At 45.4% G+C, this 17245-nt stretch overlaps 1 protein-coding gene and 1 long non-coding RNA gene across 2 annotated transcripts in view; both read left to right on the plus strand.

Moving 5' to 3' along the window:
* The window catches only part of LOC144986938 (protein NLRC3-like), a 29156-nt gene extending 12702 nt beyond the window's left edge, over positions 1–16454 (plus strand). The window contains exon 7 of the mRNA XM_078935700.1: positions 16223–16454. Coding sequence (XP_078791826.1) covers positions 16223–16403 — 181 coding nt within the window. The 3' untranslated portion in view covers positions 16404–16454. The remainder of the gene's footprint in view (positions 1–16222) is intronic.
* Positions 1–17245, plus strand: part of LOC144988226 (uncharacterized) — a 237683-nt gene that overhangs the window by 163207 nt on the left and 57231 nt on the right. The gene's annotated exons all lie outside the window — the stretch shown is intronic.

The raw sequence follows: 17245 nt of genomic DNA on the forward strand, positions 1-17245 counted from the left end.
GGCCCAGCTGTGGAAGTTGAGTTTTTGAACAACAATGCGGGACGTCCTGAAATCATGTTGAATGAAGAAAAGTGGAGAGAATTGCTTGAAACTGACTTGTATCCAAGAGAACGATTAATCGGGCCTTGAAAAGGCATGGATTGTCAGTGAAGAGGACAAGCTGGATCAACTTGTTTTCAGCATAAAAAAAAGCAACCCCACTATGGGTTTTAGAATTATGAAAAGCAAACTTCGGGCTCTCTGACATCGCATTACATGGACCGGAACATCAGAATCAATAAGACGTATAGACGGGGCAGGTGTTTAAAGCAGACTGGCAAGATCTGCTTTTGGATGTGTAAAATGGCGGGTGTACAGTGTACCTGCTCCACTCTCTTCAGTTCACCTAGATGCAAACCATAAGCTGATAAGGAAAGTCAGATATTATCTATTCATCTAATAAATCGCAAGATGTGATACTTCATCGGTGGCCTTTGAAATGTGTTGTCATTTTCAATTTGTGTTGCAGGTATGGTTTTGTTATATTTAGAGCCATAAATGGCTTTTCACGAAAGGTGAAGGTTTATGTTTTGTTTGCCTTTCACACTAGTATTTTACTAATTCATTTTAGATATTACTTAACTGGCATTTATTGATATTTTCCACTGTTTTTCCCCTTTTATCTCACCCACAGATCATGTACCTGGGAGCAGCAACAAACAACAAAGCTTCAACAGCTTTAGGGTTTTTTTTTGCGCTCAGTGGAGGACCACGTTGTTCCTAACAGGTCTGTGACTGACAGTACCTAAATTCTCTCTTGCAGACTCAAACAGTGTAGAAAGCAACTAAGCTTTATTTAGACCAGAACCTTGTATCTTCCTGTCATGGGACCTTTTTTTTTTTTGGCAAAACGTTTTACCTCAAATGCTTGAGAGCAGAGGTCTTTTGATTTAAGTTTAGAGCAGGAATCCATGCCGTTAGTTAATATTTTTATGTGTATCTAAAGGGTTAGAGCAGACCAAGGATGTGGAAATGTGGCAAGATGGATGTTTGCAGTCCGTGGGTGTGACAGAGGCAGTTTCATGGCTGGCAAAAGTGTTCATAATCAAAGGTAAGACATAACTGCCACATAATCATTATAAACATCCAGCAATCTGTAGCTTTATGATGCTTTGACCCCCCCCCCCCCCACACACACACACACATACCTTCTGTAATCATCCTCCAGTCCAACAAAAGACTGTTACAGATATGAGTAAGTTTAATAAAGCTTAGCCTAAATTACAAAAGTGGTTTATTCAAATACACACCTAGTGTGTCAGAAGATTAATAACCTCTATTGTAAGAGTAAAATATGTCCAACACAAGAGGCTTCCCATATTCCAAAAACAGTTTTGTGATAAAGAAATGTGGGCCACAGTCATATAGTTTTTAACTGTTTAGATCTGGGTCATGATTTGGATAAAATCCAAATAAACTTAGATTTAATTTTGTTCTGTGTACAATAATAGACATAATGCTGCACATAAAGTTCACAAGATATTTAAGATGGGAAGCAATTCTCAGTATGCTATCTCTTTACTTTGTGCTGTATGTTTGGTAAAATAATCCATAACATATTGAAATGGAAAATTATTCCAAGGGGTAATTTCAATTTCTTTACAGAATTGAACGTTTGTGGAGGGATGTGTGGATGTCTGTCACCGTCATCTACTACAACATGTTTCACTGTTTGGAAGAAGATGGACTGCTGGACCTGTCTGACAGTCGTCATCTCTTTGCTGAACATTATGTGTTTTTGCAACGACTGCAAGCTGACTTGGAAAGTTTCATTTCCACGTGGAACAACCAATCCCTTCGCAGTGAACAAAACTTAACCCACAACCAACTGTGGGCAAGGGGCCAAACTCAAAGTCCAATCAGTCCTTCTGTCTATGTGCATGTAAAACAACAACACGCGGTGTTGAGATTGGTTTAAATACAATAATGCAATAATGCTGTTTGTTTTGATATTGCTGTGGCAAAAAAAATGGAATTTGTAAATTAGCAGTCAATGCACTGTCAATTTACATAATATGTACAGTACAGACCAAAAGTTTGAACACACCTGAGTCCAAACTTTTGGTCTGTACTGTGCATGTATATCCTTTGTGTTATCCTATGACCCCACCCTTACATTGACGTGTTATTCCTACCATGACAAAGGTGGATGAAGGTGGAAAGATTTCATGTAATCCATGGACACCAGTGAAGATCACAAATCATTGAAGAAAAAAGGTTCAGAGCACTGTCTAGTGGGTCTAGATGACCCAACTCCCAATGTTAAAGTGCCTAGGATAGCACAAGGGTTACATTCCCATTTTAACTTACATTTTTCTTTGTGTATAGGATGCTGTGGACATTGAATGACAGTCTAACTCAAACCAGGCAGAGCAGGAAGCTGTTGGATTTATCGTTACCTCTGTGGCTTGTCCCCTCTCTGACTCTGACATGTCCTTACTGTCCCAACTATTTAACCCTTGTGGGATGGCCAAGAGATTTACATCTCTGTTCTGAACTTTATTTGTTATCACAGCAGATGTAAACAATATGAACGGATTTCAACCTTTCAAAGAACTGCCCCCCCCCAAGCAAATACATTTTCAATAATCACACTGGTATTTTGTGTAACTCCACTTTTTTATTCTTGATCCATTAAATTTGTTCTGTAAAAACAAAACCTGGTTGTGGTTTTTGCCAAGAAAAAAAAATCCTTGAAACACTGAAGTGCATTAAATTCTGTGGAATCCTGCACCACATTTCAGAGAAATTAACATATTCTCTTTAAACTCCTCAAAAGAGTTGAGGTGAGCCGTTGGAAATGTCACTGTCTGTGCAGGCACTGACAGTTGGGAAGCAGATGGTGTGCCCAGGCATGTTGTCAAAGTAGTTGTGATCAAAACGGACAACTATTTTAAAAGCTTCTCTTTCCGACAACAAAAGATTGGACTGAAGGACTGGACTCAGATGCAGAGTTTTAGGTTGTTTTTAATCACTAGACTTGAGACCGTCAGGCTTAGCTTTGTCGAGGGAAGTCACAAGACAAACAGGCACAGGACAAAGGGAAACTTAGGCCTTAAATACAGTAGGAGAGGAAGCACAGGTGGAAACGATCAGGGATGATGAGGCGGGCGCAGCTGTGAGGAAACAAACAAGGGCAGGAAGAGGAAGGTCTAAAACGAGAGGTGGGTTAAACCTTCAAAATAAAACAGGAAGTGTCACACATGACAACATAGGTGATGGACAGGAACTTCACGAGACATGACAAAGATGTCTGTGAGCCTGGCCAGAGAGCCATTGCATCACACCGGGGACAGAAGGCTCATCGTGGTCTTCGAGGTCTGCATCTTGAAAAAACAAAAAAAACAGCAACGTCCATAATTAACCAAAAAAAGGGAGAGAAAAATTTAGATCTAACATACCTTCAATCTTGAACTTCTTTCAAGATTTTCTGCTCGAACTTGAAGATTTTTTTTCAGTTAGTTGCTTGCCAGTGGAGCTACTAAACTCTGGTGCAAGTCTGGACACAATATAGTGTGAATCCACCTATAAGGATGCAGAGGGTGTGTATCAATTTAAAGTGAGTACATAGCGTGTTAGTAAACTAAATAGTCAAACATACTTTCACAATATTGCCTGCAACAAACAGACCACGGCAATGTTCTGGATTTTCTTTGATGACCTTTAGAAAGTTGTAGACATCCAAGCCTTGCCGTGGCTGGCTCAGCATTGGTGTCTTTTCTGTAGTAGCATGCAAGACCCTTACAGAAAATAGAAATACCGGATTAGTTCAATTTTAAAACCACCACCTAATTTAAAATAACTAATATTTCTATGGATCTTTATTTGTGGAATAATTTTAAGGGGAATAAAACCATACAAAGCATGTTTTTGCTGGTGTGTTTACAATTTTCTCTGCTCTGTATCACCCATACCAGGATTATGCCAGTCAGCCCTATGCAGATGAGACACACCCACCAACAGAGAACATGACCAAAAAATGTGGCATCTATTTTTTCTTAACCCTTTTCAATGACTGCCATGATTTAAAAACAAACCAGAATTTTCATTTTTGTTTTTGCAGACAAACCTGATTATGCTATCTTTATCTTACTAATCAGATGGAGCTCTTAACGTTGTTGACTAATTGGATGGAGCTTTTATGTTAGATGTTCGCCTCCTATGTAGATGAGGGTCGTTTTGAGTGTAATTTTTAATCTGTTACAGTGAAATAGAAATTGTGTTTTTCGCCGTTTTGCTATTTTTTCATGTACCACAAGTTATACCGTCACTGCTATATTGATCACTGATATTGCAAGTTTTCCTCATATCCTGCATCCCTTTAAACGGCTATACTCAACATGTAATAAAGGTAAGTAAAGGTCTGTGACTGAAAATGTCATTTGTATCACAGTTGTGCTGCAGCAGGAAAACATAAAAACATGCTTTATCTCTTAGTCTTTCTGTAGCTCTTATGGACAAGGGTAAGCCACCCCTGCTCTGAATGGGTTCCCAGTCCATCACAGAACACAACTTTCACACTCAATACAATGGGACATTTATAAGGTAATAACTAACAGTTTAAACATTTTCAACCAATTGTCTCAATTTAAATGTTTCAGTTGTACATGAAGCAAGGCCTCTACACTGCACTATTTCATTTTAAATTCCTGGGAAGAACTTGACATTACATTACACACCTGAAGAGACCACTGTCAAGGTCATTCAGGGAATACTTTGGGACTTTTCCTTTCCCTTCTTGGCCCTCAAACAGCCCTCAAAGATTCTGAAAGAATTGCAGTTTCCTATATAGGATAGGACAAATTACGTTATACAGTAAACAAAGAATTGCATTAAAAATTCAGGCTACAAAGAAGCAACTTTACCCAGATAACTCAATAAAATTTACCCATAACTTAAAAGAATCTGTGTTAAAGAGTGTTAGTGTGAAAGTGAACAAAGTTTTATGGGTGTTTGATAATCAATTTTACAATGTCAAAGAGAAAAATACAAAAGTATTAAGCAATTATAGTGTTACTGTAAAATACATTATTAGGAAAAAACAAAAACACACACAACCAGGGGATTTATGAAGCAGCCATCCTCCTGTTAATGCCTCCAGTTTAGAAAATGCTTCGTGCAACAGGTTCTGCAACTGGCGTAAACAAGCAAAGAATGAAAGACATTTTATTAATGTTCAAGAACTTTAAACTACATATTATTACTGCATTACACAATATCTTTATCTCTGAATAATAACCATTTAATGGATCATCCAGTGTCTTCATCCTGGGACACTTCTCAAAAGCAGTAGTGGCAATCAATTATTTGACAATGACCAAAGACATCTTTGTCCATCTTCAAAGTTGGTGTGTTATATTAAAGTTCTTTTTAGAAAATTTGACAGGAAAAGATAACATATTAGAACAAGTTCAATAGAAACAACCTCCTTCAGCATTATATTCATCACAAATTCATTGATTCAAATTTCTTTTTGTGCAAAAGTCTAATACAAGCACAATGACAGCCAGTATATGTTACTATTAACCACCTAAATTTGAGTTTTTTGATATGGTTGTACCATAGACGTACCTCAGAATAGCTGTGTTTATATGGGCAAAAGAAATCGGAAAGAACGCCTGATCGGAAGAAAAATGCGTCATGTAAACACGCCATTCGGAATACTCGTAGAGTAGACTCGTTCGGATCAAAATTTCTTTCAGATCGAGATAGGTGGGTTATACCGATCCTTTATCCGATCATTGTGCAACGGTTCATTCCGATCGTGTGTCACTACTGCTCTGGTTTTACATCATGCATAGACGGTGTTTCACTGAGAGAAAGCTTTGGAGCTCAAACAGGACCGACCTGCCCTCCGCTGGCTCTTCGCCTCTCCCATCTCTTACACCCCTCACGAGAGGGGTGCCGGGGAGGAGCGCTTCGTGCCCCGTGATGTTTGGACCCTGTGTGGTCCTGGCTTGTGTGCTGGTGTGTCTCTGAGCAGAACAGCTGGATTAATAACTTTGCGTTTGAGGGGAGGGAGGATGCTTTGTTACATGCGCGTTTTGTTGTTTTGTTACATGTGGGAGAATTCGGACTGCCATCAGTCCCGCAGCTCTATGTGAGAACCATATCTCCAGCTCACACAGCAGCTTTGGGGCGGTGTGTGAGCTTTTCAAAGCAGAAATGCCACTCAGTCCTTAGAAACTGTTGTAAATTACTCTCCGCTTAGTATATTCTGTTCAGGCATGTATGTGGACGCGCGGGGTCCTACAAAAAACAGAAGGATCGAGGGGAGCAGGCATGCCACGTGTGGCAATGCTGTGAGCTCTGTAAAACTGAAGAAAACACGATAAAAGTTTAAACCGCTCATCTTGTCCTGTGCTCTCTGATCAGAGTCCTGAAGCGGATGTAGAAGTCCCAGTCCGAGGAATATAGTGCCTCCTTTATTCAACAATACATGAGAATACATCAAATCAAATCAAACTATTTATAAAATAGCACTTTTCATGAATTTGTGCAGCTCGAAGCGCTTTAACATTAAAAACAGAAAACACACAATAATACAGTAAAAACCCAACCCACCCTTTACCCTTCCCACTCCCCTCCGTTAAAACATATGACCCATGACCCCCACGTACAATGAATAATGACTATGTAACTGTAAAAATAAATAAATTAATTAACTAATAAACAAACAAGTAAGGCTTGGCTCTGCTGTGAGGAAAAAGTATTTGGAAATCTCTTCATACCAGGAGGCAGCCTGGCCATGGGAACATCGCCACAGCGCCCACCCAGACTGGGACAGGGTCCACTTCACAGCCGTGAAGCTGCAAAGTTAAACTCCAGCTGCCCCAGCAAGGGCGACAACTGCAGCAACAACCACCGACCAAGCCGACAAGACCAAAAAAGAAACACTGGTGCTAAAATCATGATAAGATACTAAAATTAAAGACACAAGATGTATATTAAAAAATAAAACTGAGAATAAGATGCATAAAATGAAAATCATTTTTCTTTTTTTTTCTTTTTTTTTAACTTGTCCTGTCCAACAGCTGGGCAGGCAGATGAGAGCTGAGGGCCTCTTGTGTTGGACATATTTTACTTTAACAAAAGGGGTTATAAATCTTCAGACAAACCAAAGGTATGTCTGAATAAACCCCTTTTGTAATTTAGGCCAAACTTTATTAATTTCAACCATGTTTGAAAATTTTGGGTGTTTGAACGGACGGAAAAGGAAAGAAGGGAAGAAGAAAGGGATGTTAGGGGGGGGGGGGGGGGGGGGGTGATAGTGAGAGGGGGGGTAAGACCATGAAGCAGCATAGAGCAGACAGGTTTACTGGTTGTTTATCATTACGGTAAGGTTCAAATGTAGTACAAAAAGGGCGGGGCCTGTCCACACACACACTGAAATATCAAGATACCTGTTAGCTGCAAAAATGTCCACATGTCAACATGTACACGAAACAGATAGTGTTCACACACGCATACTTATGCCTTTAAACCAACTAGTGTGAGATCTTTCATTCATTCAATCATGCAAACTATTAGTGCAAAGGTGAGCTAACACCTGTGCTCATGGAAGTGTTTAGGTTCTTCTTTTTTTGTTTTTTTTGGTGTTGGACCGGACAGAAAAGGAAAGAGGGGAAGAAGAGAGAGGGACGTTAGAGAGAAGGGGGGGTAGGGGGTGATAATAGGAGGGGAAGGGGGATAAGACCATGAAGCAGCATAAAGCAACAAGTTTACTGGTTGTTAATCATTATGGTAATGTTCAAATGTAGTACAAAAAGGGCGGGGCCTGTCCACACACACACTCAAATGTTATAAACACACCTGCTAGCTGCAAAAATGTCCACCTGTCGACATGTACACAAAACAGATAGTGTTCACACGCATACTTATGCCTTAAAACCAACTAGTGTGAAATATTTCAGTCATTCAATCATGCAAACAGCATGCAAACATGCAAAGGTGAGCTAACATCTGTGCTCAGGTGAGTGTTTATGTTCTTCTAAAATGGATGGTGGAATGTGAAAAGAAGGAGGGAGAGTGCCCAGCCATCCCCACCCCAAGACCCCCACCGCAGCAGCAGCGGCAGCCGGAATCCCCCCACCGCCACACGGGAACCGGCAGGGAACAACCGCCGCCCGGGCGACCAAGCCTGCCACCCAGGCCAGGGCCAGCAGGACCGCCGCAACGCCCCCAGAGCCAGAGGCCAGGGAAGCACGGAGGGAAAGAGAGCGCCGCCCCAGCCCAACCAGGAGAGCAGCCCCCCCGCCGCGCTGGGAGAGCCCAATGCAGGGCCCCACCGGAGAAGGACGCCCACAGCCCCAGACGAGCACCCCACCACCACCCAGGAGTTCCGGGCATCCCCCCGCCCCAACCCCAGGTACAGGCCAGGACCCCCCAAGGGAGACCCGCTCCGCACTCCAGGTAGCCATCCGCCCGGCCCACGGTTGGTCCAGGGAGGAGCAAGGCAGGGGCCCGCCGCCCCCGCCCAAGAGGGGGGAACCCCGGGGAAAAAAGAGGGCCCACAAGGGGTGTTGTAAATATGGCCCGACCAGGCTCGGCCACAGTTGGAAATTTGGCGGGGCCCAGCGCTCAGGAGCAAGGACCAGAACCCACCCCCCAGGGACACGAACACCCCCGGCTCAGATGTAATGTGAACCCCCCCACTGCGCGGAGAGAGCACCGCCGGGCCCAGGAAGCCGGTACCCCGGGGACACGGCCGCCGTTGCAAAGGGGCCCGTACCCCCCACCAGGGAAGAAGTAGGGGACAGATGGTCCTAGGTCCCACCTTCCTTCCAAAATGTGTGTGCGTGTGTGTGTGTTTATGTTGGGATGTATATATTGAGGGGGGAGGGGTGTGTGTACTAAGGGGGGTGCAGTTAAAATTGGCGGGTAGGGCACTGAGGGGACGTCTCCTGATTACTCACAGTGACGTCCCCTCACCCTCCCCACCAAGGGGCCCTAAATGTCTAAGGTGCGGTTAAAATTGGCGGGTAGGGTGCTAGGAGGACATCTGCTGCTTGCAGGCAGTGATTTCCAAGCACCCCCCCCTACCAAGGGCCCTAAATGTCTAAGGTGCAAATAAAACCGTAAGAGGGGGGGCCCACTCCATACGGCAACCATAGGAGGGGGGCCACTGCCAAGTAACCCCCCCCCCAAGGCTCATCGCAGGCTAAGCCCCCCACCCCCTCACCCTAATATGAGGTTATATGAGGAAGGGGGTAAGTTGGGGACAGCTGATAGACTGTCCCCCGGTGGTCAAACAGCTGTCCCCCCCCCCCAGGAAAGGGGCCAGGCCCACCCAGCCCAGGGGCCCCGCCCCTGGAGGCTCTGACACCGCAGGCCCAGTACCACCCACCCCACACAGAGAGAGAGGAGCCAGAAAGCGCCCCCCCCCCCCCCCCCCCCCCCCCCCCCGGAGCAAGCCCAGGCCCCCACCTCAAAACGCCGGCCCTAGAAGAGCTCTGGTCAGGCCTCGACAGGACCGAGGCAGCCAACCGGCCGGGGAAACCACTGATGGCCTCAGCGGAGACCCCGACCCGTCAACCCCCCCCTGCCCCGTACCACTAGTGCCCCCCCCTCCCCAGAATGCCCCCCAACAGGACAGGGCCGACAAGACCCCCCACCCCATCCCCCGCAGCCGAAGCGGATGACACCCAGAGCGACCGGGGGCCCCAAGAGGGTTGTCTCTCGGACCCGCGACCCCCCGACCAACGGAGCCCCCACCACCCCCCGCCAGGCACCGGAGGCCCCGACCGCCACCCCGGCCCACGGCAGAAGGGCAAGGAGCAGTGACGACCAGGCCCCTCCACCCCCTAAGTCATGGAGTTAGCTATGGGAGACCAGAGAGACCGAATTCTTTCAAAGTTACTTGAGCTTTGGGCTGACATTTTTTCCAAGCTGATATGATCAAGCACCAGGTTTCTGTGTTGACTTATATTTATATTTTTCTTGCTTTTCCAATTTATTAAAATAGTTTTTTTGGCAATGCAAAGAGTTATGAAAATGATAGAGCCTAATCCTCCTCCTACATCGATGGCACTCATGTCACCAAGCACACAAAGTGACGGTGAAGCTGTGATTGAAACCTTAAGCCAGACTGATAGATCGGCACATACCTGCTGCCAGAGAGCCTGGACAGGCGTGCAGAACCATAGTGCATGCATGTAATTGTCGGGTAGATTACTGTCACAGTGCTGACAAATGTCTGAGTTGCTGAGACCCATCTTGAACATCCTCTGTCCAGTGTAGTAAATTCTGTGAAGAGTTTTGAAATGGATTAGCTGCAGATTTGGACTTTTTGTCAGTTTAAAGGTGTTTAGACAAAGTTCTGACCAGAAGTTTTCATCTGTGCTGATGCTCAAATCTGCATCCCATTTTGTTGTCGGAAGTGAAATATTATTATCTAAATTACATAAAAGTTTGTATATTTTGGAGAGAGTTTTATTCATTGAGAAATTGATCAGAGTGGTAACTACATCTGGTAGCTTTAAATCGTTGTCTCTGTATTAAAACTTTTTAGTAATAATTGATTTAAGTTGCTGATATTCCAAGAAGTTATTTTTTCCATGTTTGTCTTGAAGTTTCTGGGGAGTTATGAATCTTATGTGCTCTAGTTGCTTTATGCCCCCTGCTTGCCAAGCTGGGAAGTGGATAATTTTTTTGTTTATGAGGATGTCTGGGTTGTTCCAGATGGGTGTCATTTTGCACGGTTGAATTGATGATTTTGATATTTTGAGAAATTCCCACCAGGCTGTTAAAGTAGCATTTATATTAATACTTTTGAAACAATCCTGTTTTTTAACTGTTTGGCTAATAAATGGTAGCTGTGACAAGTTGATCTAACGCCTGTTCCAAGTCTAACCATGAGTTGGTTTCTGGATTATTTTTTAACCATTTTAAGATGTATTGTAATCTATTTGCAAGAAAGTAATTGTGGAAGTTAGGTAATTCTAATCCTCCACATCTTTTTGCAGATTTTAAAGTTTTTAGACTAATTCTTGCAGGTTTGTTGTTCCATAGAAAGCTTGATATGGATGAGTCTAATGTTTTGAACCATTTTAATGGCGGTTGTGTGGGAATCATTGAGAAGAGATAATTAACTTTGGGTAAGATTTTCATTTTTACCGTGGCTACCTTCCCCATAAGGGACAGAGGCAGGTTGGTCCAGCGTGTTAGATCGTCCTGTATGTTTTTCAGTAATGGGGTGTAGTTTAGCTGCACCATTTCTGATAATTTGGGGGAAAAATAAATACCTAGATATTTTATATTGCCTGATTTAACTGGTATTGTGAGTCTTTGCTCCACATTACTGTTCAGTGGTAATAAAACAGATTTATTCCAATTAATGGAATAGTCTGATATAGAAGAGAATTCATTAATGATTGTTGCCGTTTCATTTACTTAAAAACAGTAATATGTCATCTGCATTGAGACTAATTTTATGATGGCTGTGTTTGGTTTTAATTCCTTTAATACTCTCATTCTGTCTTATTGCTGCAGCTAGAGGCTCAATAAATATTGCAAAAAGAGAGGGGGAGAGTGAGCAACCCTGTCTAGTTCCTCTTCCAAGAAAAAACCTGTTGAAAGTCTGTTTATTAGTTCTAACTGATGCATTGGGGTTGTGATATAATATTTTGATCCAATTGATGAATGATTCTCCAAAACCAAACTTATGGAGGGCAGCAATGAGGAACTTCCAATTTACTCTATCAAAGGCTTTTTCAGCATCCAGTGATAGTATAGTCATTTCCTGGTTTTTGATGGTGGCAAAGTCTATTATGTTAACGAGTCTGCGGACATTGTCATCCGAGTGTCTGCCTTTGATGAATCCAGTTTGATCAAAGTCAATTATGTGAGGAGTGACTTTTTCTATTCTCTGTGCTAGTGCTTTGCAGATAATTTTTACATCTGCATTAATTAAAGAAATGGGGCGATAGCTTGAAGGACTCGTGGGGTCTTTGTCTGGTTTTAGAAGAAGGATAATGTTGGCGGAGTTCATGTTAGGTGGTAGAGATTGGCTTTCATTGATAAATTTTACCGTTTTATAAAACGTTGGTGCCAGCTGTTCCCAGAATTCCTTATAAAACTCTGCAGGAAAGCCGTCGGGTCCTGGTGCTTTGCTGTTAGGCATAAGTAACAGAGCTTCATGAAGCTCAGACAACAAGAGCGGAGAGTCTAAGTTTGTGATTTGATCTTCGTTTAACTTGGGCAGGTTTACATTGTTGAGAAATGAGTTGATGCTTTGTTCTGATGGATTGATCTGTGGAGTGTATAAGTTTTGATAAAAGTCTTTAAACGCATTATTAATTTTTACCGGGTCATGGGTGACATTCCCTGTTTGGTCCATAATAGAAGTCATTGTTGATTTTTCTTTATTAATTTTAAGCTGATTAGCTAGAAATTTGCCAGATTTATTTGAGTTTTCATATCTTTCCAGTCGAAGCCTTTGTATCTGGAATTGTGTCTGTTTATTGATGATGTCATTTAACTGCAGCTTTAAATTTTTCCGGTCGCCCAGTATGTGTTCCTGTGCAGAAGCAGCCTCCAGGGTTTTGATTTTATTTTCTAGTTCTAATAAATCTGCTTTCTCTTTGCGTTTTTTATGCATTGAATAAGAGATGATTTTCCCTCTCATGACTGCTTTTGCTGTTTCCCAAAGAATACTTGGTGATATTTCAGAAGTATTGTTGAATTCTAAGAAGGTTGCCCACTCTTTTTTAAAGAATTCAATAAATTCCTGGTCTTTTAACAGAGATGTATTAAACCTCCAGGTTGAACCCGAGGGTCTGGGTACTTCCCTTGAAATGGTAACAAAAACTGGTGCATGGTCAATGATAATAATTGGATGAATGTTGAAACTTTTAATTTCTTTCAAAAGGGAGTTACTGACTAATAAATAATCTAAACGAGAGTGTGAATGGTGAACTGGAGAAAAAAAGGTGAACCCCTTAGCGTTTGGATGACATGAGCGCCACGCGTCGCAGAGACCCAGATCATTCATGTACTGCTGTAGAATACATGCAGAGCGCCATGTACGCTGGTTTGCTGCTGTGCTGAGTCTGTCAAGTTCAGGATCCAAAACAAGGTTGAAGTCTCCTCCTATAATGATTGTGGAGTCAGAGTGAGCTGAGAGTGAGGTGAAGAATCTGTGAAAGAAGGAAGAGTCGTCAACATTCGGGCCATGGATACTGGCTATGCAAAAGTCCTTATTCTGAATGGATATATAAATGATTACAAATCTGCCTTCTGGGTCAGTAACTGTATCCTTATGAATAAATGTAACATTTTTCTTAATCAAAACTGCAACCCCCATTATTAGTACGGGTCGGGGGGGCTAGCGGGTCGGGGTCTCCGCTGAGGTAATCAGTGGTTGCCTCGGCCGGTTGGCCTCCTCGGTCCCGTCGAGGCCTGACCAGAGCTCTTCTAGGGCCGGCGTCTGGGGGTGGGGGCCTGGGCTTGCTCCGGGGGGGGGCGACGCTTTCTGGCTCCTCTCTCTCTGTGTGGGGTGGGTGGTGCCGGGCCTGGGGTGTCGGCGCCTCCGGGGGTGGGCCCCTGGGCTGGGTGGCCCTGGCCCCTTTGCTGGGGGTGGGCTGGGGGACGGCTGTTTGACCACCGGGGGACAGTCTACCAGCTGTCCCCAACTTACCCCCTTCCTTATATAAACTCATATTAGGGTGAGGGGGTGGGGGGTCTAGCCTGCGATGCGCCTTGGGGGGGGGCTACTTGGGAGTGGCCCCCCTCCTATGGTTGCCGTATGGAGTGGGCCCCCCCCCTTTCGGTTTTATTTGCACCTTAGACATGTAGGGTCCTTGGTAGGGGGGGTGCTTGGACATCACTGCAAGCAAGCAGCAGATGTCCTCCTGGCACCCTACCCGCCAATTTTAACCGCACCTTAGACATTTAGGGCCCCTTGGTGTGGAGGGTGAGGGGACATCACTGTGAGTAATCAGGAGATGTCCCCTTAGTGCCCTACTCACCAATTTTAACTGCACCCCCCTTAGTACACACACCCCTCCCCCTTCAATATATACATTCAAACATAAACACACACACATGCACACAAACACCCTCTCAAACACCCATACACGCACACACATTTTACAAGGAAGGTGGGACCTGGGTCCATCTGTCCCCTACCCCTTCCCTGGTGGGGGGTGCGGGCCCCTTGGCGATGGCGGCCGTGTCCCTTGGGTGCCGGCTCCCTGGGCCCGGCGGTGCTCTCTCCGCACGGTGGGGGGGTTCATATTACACCTGAGCCGGGGGTGTTCGTGTCCCTGGGGGGTGGGTCCTGGTCCTTGCCCCTGGGCGCTGGGCCCCGCCAAACTTCCAACATGGCCGAGCCTGGTCGGGCCATATTTATAACACCCCTTGTGGGCCGCCCTTTTTTCCCCGGGGTTCCCCCCTCCTGGGCGGGGGCGGCGGGCCCCTGCCTTGCTCCTACCTGGACCAACCGTGGGCCGGGTGGGTGGCTGCCTGGAGTGCGGACCGGGTCTCCCTTGGGGGGTCCTGGCTCGTACCTGGGGTCGGGGCGGGGGGATGCCCGGAACTCCTGGGTGGTGGTGGGGTGCTCGTCTGGGGCTGTGGGCGTCCCTCTCCGGTGGGGCCCTGCGTTGGGCTCTTCCGGCGCGGCGGGGGGCTGCTTTCCTGGCTGGGCTGGGGCGGCGCTCTCTTTCCCTCTGCGCCTCCCTGCTCTCTGGCTCTGGGGGCCTCGCGGCGGTCCTGCTGGCCCTGGCCTGGGTGGCGGTCTTGGTCGCCCGGGGGGCGGTTGTTCCCTGCCTGTTCCCGTGTGGCGTTGGGGGAATTCCGGCTGCCGCTGCTGCTGCGGCGGGGGTATGGGTGTGGGGGTGGCTGGGCGCTCCTCCTCCTTCTTTTCACATTCCACCATCCATTTTAGAAGAACATAAACACTCACCTGAGCACAGGTGTTAGCTCACCTTTGCACTAATAGTTTGCATGATTGAATGAATGAAAGATTTCACACTAGTTGGTTTAAAGGCATAGGTATGCGTTCGTGAACACTATCTGTTTTGTGTGCATGTTGACATGTGGACATTTTTGCGGCTAGCAGGTGTGTTGATAATATTTGAGTGTGTGTGAACAGGCCCCGCCCTTTTTGTACTACATTTGAACCGTACCGTAACGATAAACAACCAGTAAACCTGTCTGCTCTATGCTGCTTCATGGTCTTACCCCCCTTCCCCTCCTATTATCACCCTCCTACCCCCCCCTCTCTCTAACGTCCCTCTCTCTTCTTCCCCTCTTTCCTTTTCCGTCCGGTCCAACACCAAAGATTTTCAAACATGATTGAAATTAATAAAGTTTGGCCTCAATTACAAAAGGGGTTTATTCAGACATACCTTTGGTTTGTCTGAAGATGAATAACCCCTCTTGTTAAAATAAAATATGTCCAACACAAGAGGCCCTCAGCTCTCATCTGTTTGCCTAGCTGTTGGACAGGACAAGTTAAAAAAAAAAAAAAAAAAAAAACTGCAACCCCTCTTTGTTTGGAGTTGAAACTGGCAGAATACATAACTGGATACTGGGAACAGCACAGGAGATGACCAGCTGATAAAGATAAATGGGTTTCCTGCAGTAAAGCTATATCTGCTTTAAGATCATCCAGGTGATTTAACACTTTCCATCTCTTTGGCCCAGAACCAAGTCCACGCACATTCCAGCTAACGATGTTAAGACTGTTCATAGCTGTTCTAACCGGGAGAGTGCAAGGCTAAATAGTGCGTGTGCCCGTCCGTGTGCGCGTGCCCGCTGTGCGTACCTGCTACACTGACAAGTGCTGTGCGTTGTGGGTGAACGTGTCTTGGCTGTGAGCTGCATGTTGCGTGCGTCCTGTGTGAGCCTAAGTGAGGTTTTTGCAGTTTATCAACGTGTGTTTGCGGGATCGCGTGTGCATGCTCTTATGCGCGCTAGTATGCGCGCGCGCCCGTTCCGTGCATAAATAAATACTCACCATGGTTGCGTTGACTTTACCTGATTCACATATGAGGAAATGGGAAGGGGGGAGGACAAGAGAAAAGAGAGAGGAAAAGAGAAAGAACAAAGAACAAAAAACAAAAACAACGAAACAACAACAGAAACATGAATGTGAGAGAAAGAAAAGAGGTGTTGATTATTGATGATCCGATTATTTCCTATTCAATTAAATAAGTTTGCGGGTTTCTTCTGGGCAGCGCAGATGTCAGTGCGCCTCTGAAAGCCTTCAGCACAGCCAGGGTGTTACCTCTGGGTCCCGGAACAGCTTGCCGTTCACAAAAAGTTTATCAACGGCAACCACCGCACGGGCTCCAGCAGACAGGTGCTTCCTCCTCAGCGGGAAGAGGATTTTCCGCCGGCGGAGGATCTCGCCTGGAAACTGATCATTCACGCTGTAATGTGTGCCTTTCAGCTCTCGGCCTCTGCTTTTTACCTGATCTTTTTGTTTATAATGTTCAAATTTAGCAACAATAGGACGGGGACGCTGATTGTCCGGCCTTTTTCCTCTGAGCCGGTGAACCCTGTGAAAGGAAATCTTCTGGACTTCTTCCTTGGGGAGCTTCAGGTGGACCTCTATGATGGACTTAACAATGTTCTCCGGGACTTCTCCTGCCTCTTCTGGAATCCCTGCGATCACTAGATTGTCCCTCATGCTCCTCGCCTGAAGATCCAGGAGGGTTTCCTTGATGGATCGGTTTTCCTCAGAGAGACGGGCGGTGTCGTGGCCCAAGGTCTTGACGGTCTCTCTGAGGGCCTGGTTCTCCGCTGCGAGCTCCTGCACCTGCTGTTGGCTGAACTCCAGAGACTCTCGCAGACCTTGGAATTCCTTATGGAGGATCTCCAGCAGATTTAAATGGCAATCAAGGCTGGAGAGCTTTTTATCAATTGAATCCAGGATATCACTCATGTTGCTGCCTGGGGAGGAGGCAGCCCCCGGGGAGTCTTCGGGGCGGCCTCGTTTGGTGGACGGAGTGGCGGTGTTGGATTTCCTCATGACGCAGGTATTGAAACACTCGTCGATGTAATTCTCCAGATCCTCCAGGTCATCCAGGCTGACAAATGCTTGACAAACTTTTTCAGATTTTTTTTTTAACTTTCTGGATTATTTAAATATGGTGGTGTAATGAAATAAATCAAAAATGTTTGTTCACAACTTACGCGCCGCCAAGTAAACTCACCACACTCCTCTCGTCGGCTCTCGCGATACTACAGCATCACGTAGAAA

Source organism: Oryzias latipes, chromosome 2, assembly GCF_053564925.1.
Source record: "Oryzias latipes strain Hd-rR chromosome 2, Olatipes_Hd-rR_3.1".
Taxonomy (NCBI): Eukaryota; Metazoa; Chordata; class Actinopteri; order Beloniformes; family Adrianichthyidae; genus Oryzias; species Oryzias latipes.